Genomic DNA, 15,911 nt, shown 5'->3' with positions numbered 1-15,911 from the left:
CAGCTTGGAAATCCCTGGCATGAAGAGGAGGTGATGGAGAACACAGTGAGTCCAACAGAGCTGGACTTGCTGCTGGTGCCTCTGCACAGCTGGGTCCAGCATGGCCCAAATGCATCAGACTCGTTGACCTCCATGGAGCTGATCCCTCCCTGCTTCCCTTTGCTCTGTATTTGTGGATGTCCAAAAACCAGGAGCAAATTCCTCTCCTTCCTTCAAGGCAAAATTTCTTGCCGGATAAAGAGAAGAAGTGGCAAAGCCGTGAACTCCCAACTCTTTCTCAACTGTCTGGCTCAGTCTCACATTCACAGGCCCATGGGGACCATTTCAGGGTGCACATCTGAAAGAACACAAGAGCACATGCTACTTTAGCTATTGAAGGTCACAAACATCTTACCCATCTGAAAGACATTGTCTTAACAGGCCACTGTTTGCACAGGACAGATGGAGAAAAGAGGTGGAGAAAGAATCCCAGTTGCTGTGGGAGGAAAAGCAACAGTTGCATCCCCAGTGGATCTGCAGCACCAGGTTGGTGTTTCAGTGGTGTCAACTGAGGAATACTGTGGAGGGACAAATAAGAGAAGCCACAATAAGGTGACATAAAATAATGGTTCATGCTGTAGAAAGGTTCAGCTTCATTCCTTGCAAACGTGCATGAAACAATAGTCCCAGTCTCCTCCTTCAGTGCAAACACAGACGTGTCTCTGCTTCCACCCCTCCCAGTTCCATCCCGCTCCATTTCAGTATGTTTCGGTGCATTCTGATGAGAAGCAGACAGGGAGCCCATGTGCTTTGTTTCCATTTTCTGTGACTTAGCGTTGCTGTAAGCTCCATGTCTGCTCCTTTTGGGCTTGGTGTGTACCTGACATTTCCACATCTCCTTCCCTTTCACGCTTGACATTCTTGCCAGGATCTGGTTTCTGGTTTGCACACCCTGATGGTTTCATGGATCTGCAGGGGTGTGTTGGGCTTGAAGCTGAATTTGAGTGAATCAGATCCCTTTGAGATTCTGACAAGTGGTCCCTGGAAGGTGACCCAGGTGCGACCTGTATTTCTTCTGGCCACCACACCCACTAAGTGTTCTGTCCCTCAGTGCCCCAATTCCCTTCACCAGCCCCGTTCCTGTGCAGTGTTGAGGAATTAATGGCATCCAAAAGCAACAGATCCCTTAATTCGATTGCTTTTGTTGCTTTATGCAACTGAAGATAATCACCACCGGGATTTTCTTTCCCTTCTCTGTGCAAAAACCCCCATAGTCTCCTAATAACTGACATAGCGATTTCCATGTATTTTTCTTAATTAAGTAATACCCTTCCTGTGGCTGTACAGGGAGGCTTTATTATTTGCTATAATAATAATAATAATAATAATAATAATAATAATAATAATAATAATAAAGCAAGTGGCTGTATCCTTAGGGGGAAAAAAAAAAAAAGACAAAAAGAAAAATTTATTTCAGCCTTTGGTGTTTAGGAAAATAATAATAATAATTTAAAAAAGCCTACAGGTGCTGTAAAAAATATATTGGACAGCAAATTATTGAAGGGGACAGGAGACACTTGTATGGAAAGTCCAGGTGCAACCAGGGCTTTTCTCTTTCTGGGTAAAATTGTGGTTTGAAGTGATTTTCCCTCCTCCCGTAGCCCGTTCCCGGGTCCGCAGCCGCTCCAGTGCAGCCTCAGCCGGAGCAAACGTTCGAGGAACCCAACAAATCCGGGTTTCCCCCCCGATTCTCCGCCGGGCTCTGGTTTCTCCTGCCCGGCCGAGAGCAGGAAGAATCGCCTCTTTCCTGCACTTTCTTGCACGCAAATTGATGCCGAAGGGGGTGATGGAGGCTGAGGGATGCGGTGAAATGCAAACGGGCAGCGTAGGGTTTCTGGTTGCCCTTAAATAAAATAAAAGAAATCATAATAAAAGTGTTTAGCTCTCAGAATAAAGAAAATGCGGTGCTTGAAAGGAGAAGAAAAGAGCCCCTTTTTCTCCGTCTTTTGGTTGCACAAGGAAATCGCACGGGGATCTATAATGCGGATATTTCACAGTTTACAGTGGGCATTAACATTCAGCACACGGTTCTCTGCAGTAGGAATGAAATGGTTTTGAGTGCGAACGAAGAAAAACCCATTAGAAAACCATGACTGTATTAAATTTCAGCTCGGAAAATTGAAATATTTCTCACTTGGACGCTTAATTCTGCAGATCAGAGCGAAAACCCCAACGAACAGAGCGCTTTAGTTGCTGTTGGGGGAATATTTCATCCCAGTGGCACTTCCAGAACGGCGGGAGACCCATCGTTGGCGAGTCCGCTTACAAACAATAAACCTGCTTCATCTTTTTTACACTTTTAAAATCTTTCTAAAAAAACAATTAAGTCACCTAGCAGAGAAAGATAACATCGATTCTGGTGGGAAATTAATTAAATTTGCCTTTTACGGAGTGCAAGACTATAATATATCGAAAAGTCATTGCCCTGGCAGTGCTTTAGAGTAACGAATTTCATTTTAAATGTATTGGATGTAACTACAATGACGAGTTTTCCTGGTTTGTTTGCGGGTCTAAAATTACACAGTGATGTGCGGCAGCGCACACACTAAGAGATCACATCGTCTTAGCATTTGCGAAAATAATAATAATATTATTAATAATTTTAAAAATAAATAGAGGGAGTGAGGTAGAGCTCTCTTTTATTTTTTAAATTGTATTTTGGGACTCGGATTAGAAAACAAATGGAGTGAGGACGTAGAACAATGTACCTTTGATTCAGCTGAAGGAGAAGCGGTGCAAGACAGAGCAGTCTGAGGTCCCTGTTAATGACATCCCGTCAAGATGCTTGTAAGACCCAAGAATGTTTACAACGTGGGCTCAAGTTCAATGACAAAATCCTTTGAAGGGGGAAGGGGAAGGAGAAAAAAAACAGCCCAGACACTTTGTGCGGTGGGCATGAACTTGAACAAAAGAAAGGAGTCAAAGGCTGGGGAGAAGGCGGGGGGGCGAAGGAGAGGTGTCCCCACTGCGCCTCTCATGCCTTTCTCATGCTCGGAGGTGGATCTTGGGTACAATTTTCATATCAAACTCGTATCAGAGCCCCCTCAGCCCCCGGGACATCCCAGGGTTCCTCTGCCCCGCGTTTTGCGCTGCGCTGCCCCAGGTTTCAGCCTGTTCTGTCCCACGTTTTGTACTGCTCTGCCCCAAGTTTTCGGAGTTTCAAGTTCAACGGCAAAGGGAGGGGGCGGGAGCCTTCACCTGGGCCGCCCCCCCGACAGCGGCTCCTTCCCGGCGGTTTACGAGGATGTCGGGTCTCTCTGGCCCTTTGCTGGGGCCGCCGTGTCAAGGTTTTACAGCTCTGCCCGGGACTCTCCTCCTCCCCTTCCCAGCTGCTTTTTCCGCCTCGGATTCGGGATGGAGCTAAGGGAATGGGGGCGGGGAGGGGGGGTCACGTCTCCCAGTTTCAACCCAGTTGCCTACTGGGTCGGGGATCTTAACTGGGCTGGAGGTATCTGAGGGCTTCCAGTTGTTCCAGTGTCGGTTTGAGGACATCAGGAAAAGATCCCTATATGGGGGGGGGGAACAAAAAATTATCGGAAAAAGAAACATCTCACTAAAGGGATTAACCCTTAACGTGCCATAGTTCTAAGAGGAGCATCCCTGTCCAAACCCGTAAACAGACCAGGTTTGTTTTGAAGTCACGCTCAAATATGAGCCATTTTCTAACATTTATTTGATTGGATTATTTGCTTTTATTGTTGGGTAGAGACACTTCTGCTCTGAGGCCTCCTCGGATACATCGAAATCAGGGCGAGAAGAGTCCTTATTGGTAACACAAGGGGAAAGAAAAGCGGTGTTTTTTCATCGATCTGCCCGTTCAGTAAAACCAGACAAACATCCCAAGCCGCTTTCTAGCCGGGATTGTTCCCCCGGGCCAAAAGCTAAGGAAATAAACCCGAATCGGTTCAAAGACTGCTAACTGAGAGCAGGATCCGGATTGGGAAGAGCAAAGTGTAACCGGTCCCTGCAGGGCAGCGCTTTCCGCCGCGCTCCAGCGCTATAGGCGAGCACAGGCACCCATGGGCGGGTGTTACGGGCGGCGGCGGAGCCCACGGCCCGCGCTGGGTGCGCACACGCGGCTCCGCGCGTCCGCGCTGCCCCTTTTCCTCCTTTTTTGGCTTTTTTCCGTGGGCCGGAGCAGCCGCCGGGAGGGGCGGGGCCTATGGGGAGGGGCGGGGTTTAGTGCGGCTGCCCCGCCCCGCCCCCGCTGACGTCACCCCTCGGGACGCTCAGCCAAAGCACCATTGGCTTTTCCCGTCCGGTGGGTTCTGACGCCACGCGTGACGTCACGGGAGGAGTGCCGCCCGGCCGGGCGGGGAGAGACTGCGCCCCGGGGGCGAAAATATCGGGGGAAAACGGGGAAAAATGGGGGGAAACGGGGAGAAAATCCCAGGGAGAGTGCGCCCGGCTCCGCTCCGCTTCCCGCCCGGAACCTGCTGGAAGCCAGAGCCGGCCCAAGCCTAAAGTAGTTGATAAATATGCTACTAAACAACAGCAAAATCACTATTTAAAATGGTCATAATTTAGGCCACGCTGCGGTATACTACTTCGAATTTATGCAAGAAAGACAAGGCAGAAAAAAGGGCATATTTTTGGTTGTGGTGGTAACGGTGTTTTGGAGCTTAATCGCCCTTTCAGAGGCTTTTGGGGTTTATAGGCAGGTTTAAATAGGAGCCGACACGCCGCTGCCTTCAAACAGCGAAATATTAAACAAAGAAATTGTGTACGTGGAGTTTGCCCTTCCTCGACGCTGTAAATAACCCGAAAAAAACAGAGAAAAACCCATGTTCGTGTATATTTAATTTCACCCTATTTATTCTGTTGAAAAGGATGACGACGTTTCTTAATTTTAACCAAGATCGTTTAGTATTATATGGGGATTACCTCAGCACATGCTATGAAACGTATCACTAGAATTAGTAGAAGGAAAATGTGTGTACAAATACACGTATATTGGCACAAACGAAAGCGTGTATGGAATTATACGAATTGCATTTACCTGTATCAAAATATAGGCGTGAACATACATATAAGTATGTGTATAAGGACGCATACAAACACGTTTATATACACCTTTATCTGAGTATATATTTATATCCACACATCCAGTACTATATTGCATATGTCTGGGTAGCTGGTTATATATAAACACACAAACACAAATATCAGATAGGTATAATAATGCGTATTGCTAGATATATGCATGTGCATACGTATAGGTATATTTTATATATAACCGCGCAAAACCATAGTACGTGCCTTCAGAAATGTGTGCCTCGGTACATATGTGGCACGCATATACTGTACATTTATGCAAACAATTCACGTGTGTTTCTATGTAACACACCTGCACTATATATTTATTCTCCCTTAGACATGCATTTCGATACTTCTGCCTGTAATTAAGGGGATTTCGTACTGGTTTTCGTATCCAAAGATCCGATTCCGTGTGATCCCCACAACCCCGGGCAGCCCCGTTGCCGCTGGACGCAGCGAGCCGGGAGTTGCGGATTTGGCTTCATTAATGCAATTAGACATCCCCCCTCCTCTTTTTTTTTTGTTTTAAAAAGCGGTCTGAGGACGCTGTTCAATCCGAAAAGGTGGGAGACGGGGAGAGCACGACGTGGCGACGGGAGCGAACTGTACAGGGTCCTGTGCGTGCAAAGCGGGCGGGGATGGGGCATATTCCCAACTCGCCCTCCTCTTGGGGGCATCTCACCCGGGAGCAGCGGGAGCAATTCCCAACGGTGCCCCCGCCGCCCCCTCTCCCGCCGTTGACGGTACCGGAGCCCGCACCCCGGGGGGAACAGGCGGGGAGCCGTTCGGGGCTGGAGGTGGCCGTGTCCTCACGGGGTGTTACTGCTGCTGCTTTTGATTTTGGCGACGACTTTTTTCTCTTTCACCCGCCTGTTCTGGAACCAGATGGTGATCTGCCGCTCCGTGAGGTTGGTGGCGGCGGAGATCTTCCTCCTCTTGTCGCGGGTGATGAACTTGCTGCTGGCGTACTCCTTCTCCAGCTCCTTCAGCTGCCCCTTGCTGTACGGGACCCGCTTCTTGCGGCCCCGGCGGAAGGAGCAGCCGTCGGGGGGCAACTGTCCGGCGGAGTCTGGGCGAGGGGAGAGACGGGGCTGAGCGGGGAGACCCCCGCACCCTGCACCCACCTCCCGTCACCTTGCCCTGCAAGCAACACCCTCCTGCCCTGCCACCCCAATTCTTCCCTCCATCCTCCCTGACAGCGAAGATATTCGAAGATATTTAAGTTATATATTCTCCCTATTGATGTTTGAAGCTTATTTTTCTTTTTTTTTCTTTTTTTTTTTTTTTTTGTTTGGTTTGGTTTTTTTTTGGTGGAGAAATCCAGGTATCGGCAAAACACCGACGTGGGGAGACCCACGCTAATACCCACGTACTCGCTTCGCGGTTTCAGCGTCGTCGTTGCGCGACCGGCCCGAGTTCAGTCCCACCGGCGTGGCCAATGTGGGCCAGCTCGCAAACAAGCGTTACTGCCCAGAGCAGCTCCCCAGAAGGTTGTTTTAAGCCTTGGTCCCACTCTCCTCCCCCGCACGATGGACCCACACACCCCACGTCCCCTCTCCCAGCCCTAGCGCAGGGACTTTACCTGTAAAGGCGGATTTCAGGAGGTAGCCAGCCTGGCCCTGCTCTTTGGGGCAGCACATCTGGCTGCTCCAGCCGCTGCCCAGAGCCCACGGCTGATGGTAACCGTCCACGGGCAGCAGCGTCTCATGCCGGGCCTCCCCCGGGCCCCCCAAGCCCGGTACCACCGACACGTCCAGGTAACCGGCCACGGGCTGGTACGGGGCTCCGTAGCCCGGGTAGAACGCGAACTCGGCGGGGCGGCTCTGGAAGTCCTCGCTGCCCGCGGGGGGGTCCAGGTACTTCTCTGCGGGGAAGGGGCCCTGGGCCGGGCCGGCTTTCAGGGCGCTGCGGGCGACGCGGCAGGAGTAGTAACCGCTGCCGAAGTAGCCGTAGGGCAGCGGGGCGGAGGCGGCGGGACCCGGCGGGGCGGCCGGGGGCGGCGGGGCGGTGGGACACGGCTTGGGCGGCTCGGCCGGGCCCTCCGGCGGGTAACCGGGGTTCATGCCGGGGGGAGGCGAAGGACCGCCGAGGGCCGGGGGAGGAGGCGGCAGCAGCCCCCCCCTGCCCTGGCCGCCTGCAAAGCCGCCGGCTGCCAGGAGCCCCTCGAGGCCCGGGGGGCCGCGGGGCTCCGGGGGCTGCATGGGGGGCGGCGCGGAGGCCGGGGCATGGGGAGAGCCTGCTCGGCAGCACCCGGGCACTGCCCGAGGGGGGTCCCCGGATCTTTTTAAAAGGCTGCGAGCTGCCGAGAGCGGCCTTTCCCCGCCGGGCTGCCCTGACGCAACGGCCGGGCACTGCCTCATTGGCTGCCGCTCGGGGGGAAAAGGACGGAGAAGGAGGGAAAAAAACCCAGCCCCACACACAAAAAAATCTCCAGCCTCAATAAACTCCGGCTGCAGAAATTGCGAAAATACTTTTATTGCAATGGGAGGAGGAGGGGACCCCCCCGCACGTGACAGGCGGGTACACGGGAGGCGCCTCTTGCGCTGCATCTTGCCAACAAAAAAAGTGGCAGAGGTGGGGGAAGGAATGATGGGGAAGAAGGAAGGGAGGGGAAGAGGAGGGAGGGTCATGAGCGGCGCGGAGGAAAAGTCCCCGTGGAAAAATACGGGCTCAGATTAAAACCATCCTTTTTTTTTTTTCCTTTGGTGTGTGTGGCCCCTGCGTCCCACGCAGGTCTGGGAGTTCTGCCCTGGGAAAAGCCCCGTCCAGCCCGAGGAGACCCGGAGACCCCCCCGGCCCAGTGGGGTGACAGCGGGAAGCTGTGGGGCAGCCGTGGGGCAGCCACGACCTCCCCAGCCCCGGCCTCTCCCTCTGCCCCGCTTGGGGGTTTATCCCCTGCACATAGTCCTGGACCCCCACTTCCAACTGCAAAAGCCGAAACCTGTGTCCCTGGGGAGAGGGACAGGGCATGGACATAAAAGCAAGGAGAGAGGGAAAAGGGTGTCTCCAGGACTCTGAAAAAATAACTGCAAAGGTGCGTGTGGAAATCAATCTGCTTTCACACGCTATTGCCACGCACAGCGCTGGCGGCCAAAAACCATCCCAAAGCGAAAGAGCTTGGAAAGAGGCGGGGGAAAACGATACAGAGAGCCCCTCTGGAGTCCGGGGGCTGCAGGCAGGTGGAGAGCCAGGTAGAGCAGGAAAGACAGACGGACGTGGCGATGAAGGATTACATGGGCCTGGAACACTGGGGTAAATACACTGAGGCCCGTGCCCATGTGTGTGCTGACAAATTACTCAGGTACGCACGTTTATAATCATCTGTACACGTGGTACAAACACACAGAGCGACGTTTCTTGCTCGTTTTTCTCCTGGGTTTTCAGCCAAAGGCCTTGCTGGAATTTCCCCAAAGGCAGCTTGAGCTTCTGCCTTGTTTCCTTTGTGCAAAGCAATGGAAAGATTTCTGCTTTCCGACTACTAAATCGCAATAAAAATTCTCCTGCCACATCTTTGGGCCACGAAAGCAATGACCCATCTGCCCAGACAAGCCGCGACAGGGATTGAAGCGCAGGGACAGAAATCCCGGTAGAAAATAGAGGTTAGAAGTGATGATTATGAAGCTCGCCCAGGGGACGAAAGGCCCCGTTTAGCTGCGGGGGGCAGGTGTCCCCCCCAAACCTCATCTCTTTGCAGCCCCCCTTATCTGCAATGGCTTTGTCCGGGGCTGTCTCGGCCAGATCCGCTCCCACAACCCGTCCGCTCTCCCAGGGAACTAAACCACATCGCGAAGCTGCATCTTCGCTCCTCGGCCCTTCTCGTCCGCTAAAAATCCCGCAGACTCACCAAAATCGACGATTTTCCTTTTCTGGGGGAAAAAAAAAAAAAAATCAAACCCTTTCTTTTTAGCCTTCACCTTTCCTATTTCAAAGCTCCTTTCTTTCCTTTCTGCAGTTTAACGACTACAGTCCTTCTTTGATGCCCTTTTTATTCTCCCCCTCTCCCCATTTGCTTTGAACCGGGCACGGCGGCCGCGCCGGGCGGGTGTTTGCGGACGGGGCCGCCGCCGCCGCCACTGACAGGTCGGGCTGAATCCGGAGGTCAAGGCCAAGTTGAAAGTTAAAAGCCTGTTGACTTCGGGGCTTCGCTGCGGCCGCGGCTTCGCGGGGAGAAGCTCCCGGGGTGTCCCGGGCTGAGGCTGGAGCGGGAGCCACGGACAGAGCGACTTGCTGCACATTTTCCTGGTAGTTTGTGTCACTTTATTTCCTTCTATTTAATTATTTCTTTTAATCCAAGCGGGACAAAAGAGGAGCGGGATGCACCGGCAGAAGCGCCCAGCGCGCACAGACACCCCGATAAATGAGGGTCCGGAACCTCCGATTGACGGAAACGGGGTTTTATTCCGTTTCCCGGGCAGCCGGTGCGCGGCGGCTCCGGCCCCGCGGCCGCGTCCCCGGCAGGAGCAGCGTCGGGGAGGAATTCACCTTTTTCACCCCCCAAAAAACGACACTTCGTCTAATTTTAGAGGCATTACCGCTTTCCGAAATTGCAGCTTCACCTCGTGCTTTTAAATCCGCTCTTCCCTTCCGCTCAACTTCATGTTCGGAAAATGTAGAGCACGCTTTGCCGTGGAAATAGTTTAAAATGCGGCTTCCAAATTGATATTAAGATTTCCGTTCTTTGACAATTTTACAGAGAAAATTCAATGTAATATTTAAGGTCACAATAAAGCAAGAGGAACGGCGTTATTTTAAGTGGAAAAAAAAATGTTTTCTTTTACTAGTTCCTCTCTATGATCTGGCTTAAAATTACCAAACGCACTTATTAGATTTCAACTAGTATTTTATTATATTCTCGATGGGAACCATTTGATATTTATGCCGTCTGGAATCTGATAAAGCTTGAGAATAATTTCTTAACAGTCTGTGATTTTTTAAAAACAATTGAATTTGAGGCCGTCGTTATAAAATACAAGGAAAAGAACCTCAAAACCAACCCAAACCCCAAAGCAGTTTGGGGGGGGGAAAGAAATATATTTAAAGACTTAGCGTTTGGAAATAATCAATTGTTGGAAAATTGGACTCTGAGTCTGGAAGGGAGCCCAGCGCTTTGGTTTCAGATTTTGGCAATATTTCTGGGAATAAAAAAGAATCAAATAAAGGCAAAGATTTTGATCTTTTATTTCTTTTTTTCTCCCTTCACCACCGTCCCCTCCTTCCCCCCCACAGGCATCCCCGGAAGCCCGGGGGATGTAGGTGCGAATATTTCTCTCCCCGATGCCTGGAGGGCCAGAATCTGTACTTTATAGCACATTTCTCGTGGATCCTTTGAACAAATCAGCTGGCAGGGGAACAGAGAGCCCGGCCCGGCTTCTCTGGGCTCTTTTTATCCCCACTCTGCGCTGAAGTCCCGGCGCCGCAATCACTGCAATGCACTTCTGACCTCCCACCCCTTTTTTTGGGGTGGGAAGTGGGGTGATTTCAAACTCAGGGTTGGGTTAACCTGGTTCTCAGTGCATCCCACCCAGCCCAGCCGGATCAGCCTTATCTCCCGCGTACGTTCCCTGTCGGTGCTGAGCACCCTGCACCCATCATTGTACACACCGGGACTGACTCCGTGTTCCCCCAGTTCCTGCTCAATTTATTTCAGCTGTTGTGGGAGAAAAGGGGAGTTGGTTTGTGCTTGGCTTCTAAACCCTGCTTCTGAAGTTTGATTTGTTAAGAGCTGTTGGGAACATTTACACTTCCCTGGTGGGAGCCTGCAGCCAGTCCCACATTTTTGCTGGAATCAGGAAAATTTTGAGGCCTATTCTCAAAAGTGTGCCCTGCAGGAGGTGAATTTGGTGGGATCCAGCCCTGTCGCTGCTGGGGGACACTGGACACGGGGCAGCCTAAAAGCAGGAACCAGGGGAATCCCCTTCCCTCATAGCATAAAGCTATAGGCAAGTCCCCAAGCTGGGCTGTCCCTCTGCTCTGGGGCAGCGCTTGATGTGTTCTTGCTCTTTTCTGGTCTCTCTAGTAGCCAAGAGATTTCTCCCGAGGGCAGAAATTCAAACACAAGAACTTTGTCTTTTGGGCTGAGCCATCACCATGGTGGTCACTAGCAAGGGCCAGGCCCTGGCTCATCTACCTGGTGTGATTCACACCCTGTGCTTAGGGAATTCACAGTAGGACAGATCATAAATCATGGTGAGATAGAGCGATGCTCCTCCTGGTCCCAGGTTGGGCACAGGAGTGCTCAGGACATTGGGATCATGACTGCGGTCCCCAGGCCTGCAGTGACTGCTGCGGTGGGAATTACAGCTCCTGCCATTCATGGCAAAACCTCCCCAGGCCTTTGTGGCCAAGGTTTTCAGAGCAGGTAAAATATTGGGAGTCAGAACCTCCTTGGGGCAGCCGCGCTGTGGAAATTCCCTGCAGAGGTGTCCGGGGTGCAGCATTGCTGCAGAATCTTGTGTGCTTCTCACCCGTGCTGCAGGGAGAGTTCTGTGTGTATCCAAAAAGTGGCCAAGCGCTTCACTCAGGCTGGTTCTGCCTTCCTGAGCCTGTTGCTGGATCAATAATACTTACCGGGGGTGACCGTCAGGCCCAGGGTGGGCTCAGCAGAGCAGAGACCACAGCAAGTGTCTTGGGACACCTTGTGATTAACCCTCTGCCATGCCAAAGCATCACTGCAGCTGCTGGGAGACGGTCCGTGCGCTGGCCTCACCACTGCCATTGTCACTGTCACTGCCAGGCCAGCTCCGGGGAGGTCCCTCCACTGCCCTGTGGCACAGGGTGACTCGGGTGAGGACAGGGGGACGCAGAGCGGAAAGGCGCTGAGCCTGGGGGGAGAGTGGGCTCAAAGGTCGCATTTCCCCCCCACTTTGCCCCTTTCCTTATTGCAGGGGCGGCGGCCGGAGGAGGAGGAGGGTGGGGAGGAAGGAGGTGGCGGGGGGACACGCAACCATCTCCCGCCGCCCTCCTCGGGGGTTCCGGGGGCTCCGGTCCTGCGGACACCTAAACAGCTTTTTAGTCTTCAGTGGAGCCGATGTCCAAATCCAGGTATTTCCCGGCATTTTCAGCGCCGGACTCTCAGCTCCCCCGGCACACGGTGTCGGCTGCGAGGACCAGCGGCTGATGGCGAACTGATCTGGTTTGGGGGCTAAATGCGTTGCTGTGACTCGACTAAACACCCAGAAGTTACTTGCCAGAATGGTGGGAAAAATAACTCAAAGTATCAGCCCATGGGTGAGTGAATTGTCTGTTTACAAGTGCCAGACTACATTAATCCCACAATGGCGGGATTGTTGCTTTACGAGAACAGGGTCGGATGCTTTGTGTCCTGCTTTGCAGAAACATAATTCCACACTTTTCCAAAGGACAAACCACAGGGAGAGCACCTTACCCGAGCCTAACCTTTGCAATCGCTTTTCCTCCCCCGTTTCCAGCCCAGGATGGGGCATTTGGGCTCCTCTCCCCGGCCTTCACGGTTCTGGGGTGACCTGGGGTTTCTCAGACAGTTCAGACCATTTGTACCCAGAGAATGTTCAAAACCCCGCAGGTTTCAGCACAGGAACTCAGGTCGGGCCGGCAGAAGGAGAAATTCTGGTCGATGCAGAAGTAACAGCTTTAGGACTGAAGGAATCAGGTCTGTGAAGTTCCCCGCAGCTGCAGTTACAGCAGAAGGGAACTGTCCCTGTTTACAGTAAATCCGTCCAACCCTGAACCTGCAGCAATTCTTCCCTCATTGCCTCCGCGGGGACAAAGGGTTTGATACTCTCTGCTCGGAATGTCCCTCTGATAAACCAGGACCGTGGGCGAGCAGCAGGGACGGGACCCGGCTCGGAGCCCGTGGCACCGGGAGCCCTTTTATTCGTTTTCCCTAAAAACGGAGGAAATCTCTGTTCCCATGGCAAGATCTTCAGGGATTTATAGTATCTGTATAATAATAATAAACAGAATATCATCCCGAATAACTTGTTATTTAATACCTGTACCCGCAGATGACCTCATAGAAAGGAGCGTGCGGGCTCAGAAAGCACCGTGTTACTGAAGTAATTATTACACGTTCTCTCTGTTGCAGCCGATGCAGCGGAGCGGGGAGGTTCGTGCTGTTCCTTCCCTTAGTTTATTAGTGTGTGCCAAAACCAAAACGAAACAAACCCCACCAAAATCAACCAACCAACCAACACACCCCCAAACACCACCAACAGTCCTGGGATAACGCTGCAAAACAGAGAAAGAATTACAAAATCGGTTAAGATTTTATTTTTAAACTCTCATTCCCCCCTCTCCCCACTCAGTCCCCGTGTTTCCCGAATTACCGCAGTTCCCGAAGGGGAGGAGATATTCCCTTCGTCTCTATAATACTCCAGCATTACCTGTTTTTTTAGCCGTCCTGGGCAAACGGTGACTTTTCCTCTCCCGCTTCTGTGCCCCCGACTCTGCGCCCCCCGGGGTCCCCGCAGCCCCCGCTGGGCTCGGGGGGTCGCTCACCCCCACATCCCTCTGGGGGACGGTGCCACAGCAGGGACCGTTAGTAACCCCGTTATCAACCAACCTCCCAGGCTGCCAAAGACATCGAGTTCCCACCCGCCAAAGTAACCGGTTTCTTTTACATTAATTATCCGGATTATTGAAAATGAGCCCCAGCTGAAGGTGCCCCCAGGGGCCCCAAAGGTGCCAATCTAGCCGTTTATTTAATTAGAGGTTTGTTTATGAACGACTCCACCACCTCCACGGCTACATCGGGGTTGATTTTGGTTTCGTTTTCTTTCATTTTTTTCCCGGCAAATTTATCCTGTGGGGTCCGGGGGTCCCTGAGATCCCGGGTGTGAACACGGAACAGACCCTTAGAAAAACTCACAGCTTTCCCTGTTGAATCATTTGTGTTCTGATGAAACATGAATGGAAAAGGATAATGCATCTTTCAGCAACCTCTCCCAACTCAATTTATACCTTTGCACATCTTAATTTCCAGGCGATCTCTACAGCTTCTTGTCCTCCAGTAAGGAGAATCAACTTTCTTAATTACCAAGCAATCAGGAAGTAAAAAATTAAACAGATTACAGCACAATCATAAATAAAGGCATAAACCACACGTGCACGGTGTTAGGAAAGCAACATGCAAACTACACATTTTTTTCTGCCATTTATTTCTGTGCGCATCTAAGGGATTTTTTTCTAGTTCCCACTGCCTGGTGCGATTCTCTCACCGGTGTCCTCATGCCAGGTGTCTGTGCGCTGCTCCGAGTTGTCTGCAGGTCATGATTTCCACTCAAGAATTCCCCATTTGCAGCATTGTGATTTGCTTGCAGCTCGCAGGCTGTTCTGACCACGCTGGCTACTGAACACCCAGCGTTGCCCAAGGAGCTGCAGTTGGACCCGCTCGGCCCCGGCTCTGCCCACGCTGCTCCAACTGCCCGGAGCTCCCGGAGCCCTTGGTGCCCCAGCGACATTCTGCCTCTTCCTTCAGTCCAGTCCTTGCTGCTGGTCGGCACAGCTGGGGAATAACTCTGGTTTCCAAAGCATAATATGGGGTAAAAAAGATTTGCAATGCCAAGGTTATTCACTGCCACCCTAGGAAGTCCGTCAAACCCCATTTTCAGTCATTCCTGCCGACAAATGTTCTCCCAGCATTGCCCAGGCCGGTTCCTTTCCAGCAGAAGGGACAAGCTCCGGGGAGGCTCTTGTGCACGCACACAGCAGGAGGCTGCATCTGCCCACATCACCTTGAGTTTTTAGTGCCTGAGCCCACGTCGTTCCACATTCAGCAGCAGGAGCTGCAGCTCTGGGTTCTCCCTCCTCGTGTGGCACATTCGCCGCATCGGAGCCTTTCCAAAGCACCGGCCTGGCAGCTGCTCCGCCGCTCACCGCGCCATGCGCAGCTCCTGCTGGCTGCTCACCAGGCAGTGCCGCCTCGTTTGATCAACACCAGCACCAATAAATGCTGCTGGCTGGTCCTCGGCGGTTGTGAGCGATGTTACCACCCGTGTGACTTGATGTCATCACGGATTTCTGTGCCCAGGCCCCAACTCTGGGGAGCTGGGTGTGTGACATTGCCGGCGGTGGCTTCATGTTTTCCATTCCTTACTGAGCACGTGTCAGAAACACCATCGATTGTTGTTTAAGAAAAGAGATTAAGGACTAAATATTGTTTCCTCATGACTGGGTTACTGTAATGGTTTCTTCTCTTGAGCTCCCCCTTTTACTGCTTGTAGAGGAGATATTTTCCTTGGACCGTGACGGCCGGTATCCTTGCTAAAGGCAGAGGGGGTTTATCTGGGACACTCCAAAATATCTGTATTGGCTCCCCCTGATCCCTGTACTTCCTGGGTATGATAACCCAGGATTTTGGACACAATGCATCTTCTGGCTACGCTGTGAGGAAGGAAATCTAGAAGAGTTTCAGCAGAAAGGGGACAGAGCCCCACACGAGCTACATCCCTCCCTGGCTCTGCTAGAATATAAATCTTCAGATATACATTGTAATGAAAGGAGCCATCCCATCTGCACTGGAACTAGTTAAATGCCAGTCACACGTTCCCAACAGAGGGGACGTGTCCTGAGAGCAGCACAGCTCCTCGCACAGGCAGAGACTTGCACCTTCCTGCTCAGCTGGCAGCACGAATTACAGAATGATGCTGAGCAAATGTTTTGGCTCCTGACCTGTGTTCAGCCTCTATTGCTCTGATTTTGTTCCTGTTGTTACTTGTACTGAAGCTGGGGTGGGTATGGGGGGGCATGTTTCTGGTGTTACCTTCATGTTTCCATTTGTTCCGTGGGTCTATCCTGACAGCCCTGCCCAAATCATGAGGCGGACGGCAATGGTTTTGATAGGACTGTGTTAAATGGGA

General features: G+C 52.1%; 1 protein-coding gene across 1 annotated transcript; it reads right to left on the bottom strand.

The window, feature by feature from the left end:
• Positions 1–5,885: 5,885 nt before the first annotated feature.
• On the bottom strand, positions 5,886–7,277 carry HOXB13 (homeobox B13; the record flags this gene model as incomplete). The annotated part of the gene is made up of 2 exons (XM_082070964.1): positions 5,886–6,145; positions 6,659–7,277. The coding sequence occupies 2 exons, from the start codon at positions 7,275–7,277 to the stop codon at positions 5,886–5,888; spliced, it is 879 nt and encodes a 292-aa protein (XP_081927090.1).
• Positions 7,278–15,911: the final 8,634 nt, after the last annotated feature.

Source organism: Streptopelia decaocto (assembly GCF_964273445.1).
Source record: "Streptopelia decaocto genome assembly, chromosome: 22".
Taxonomy (NCBI): Eukaryota; Metazoa; Chordata; class Aves; order Columbiformes; family Columbidae; genus Streptopelia; species Streptopelia decaocto.
Note: the sequence above shows the minus strand (reverse complement) of the source record. Positions and strands in the feature narration are given on the sequence as shown.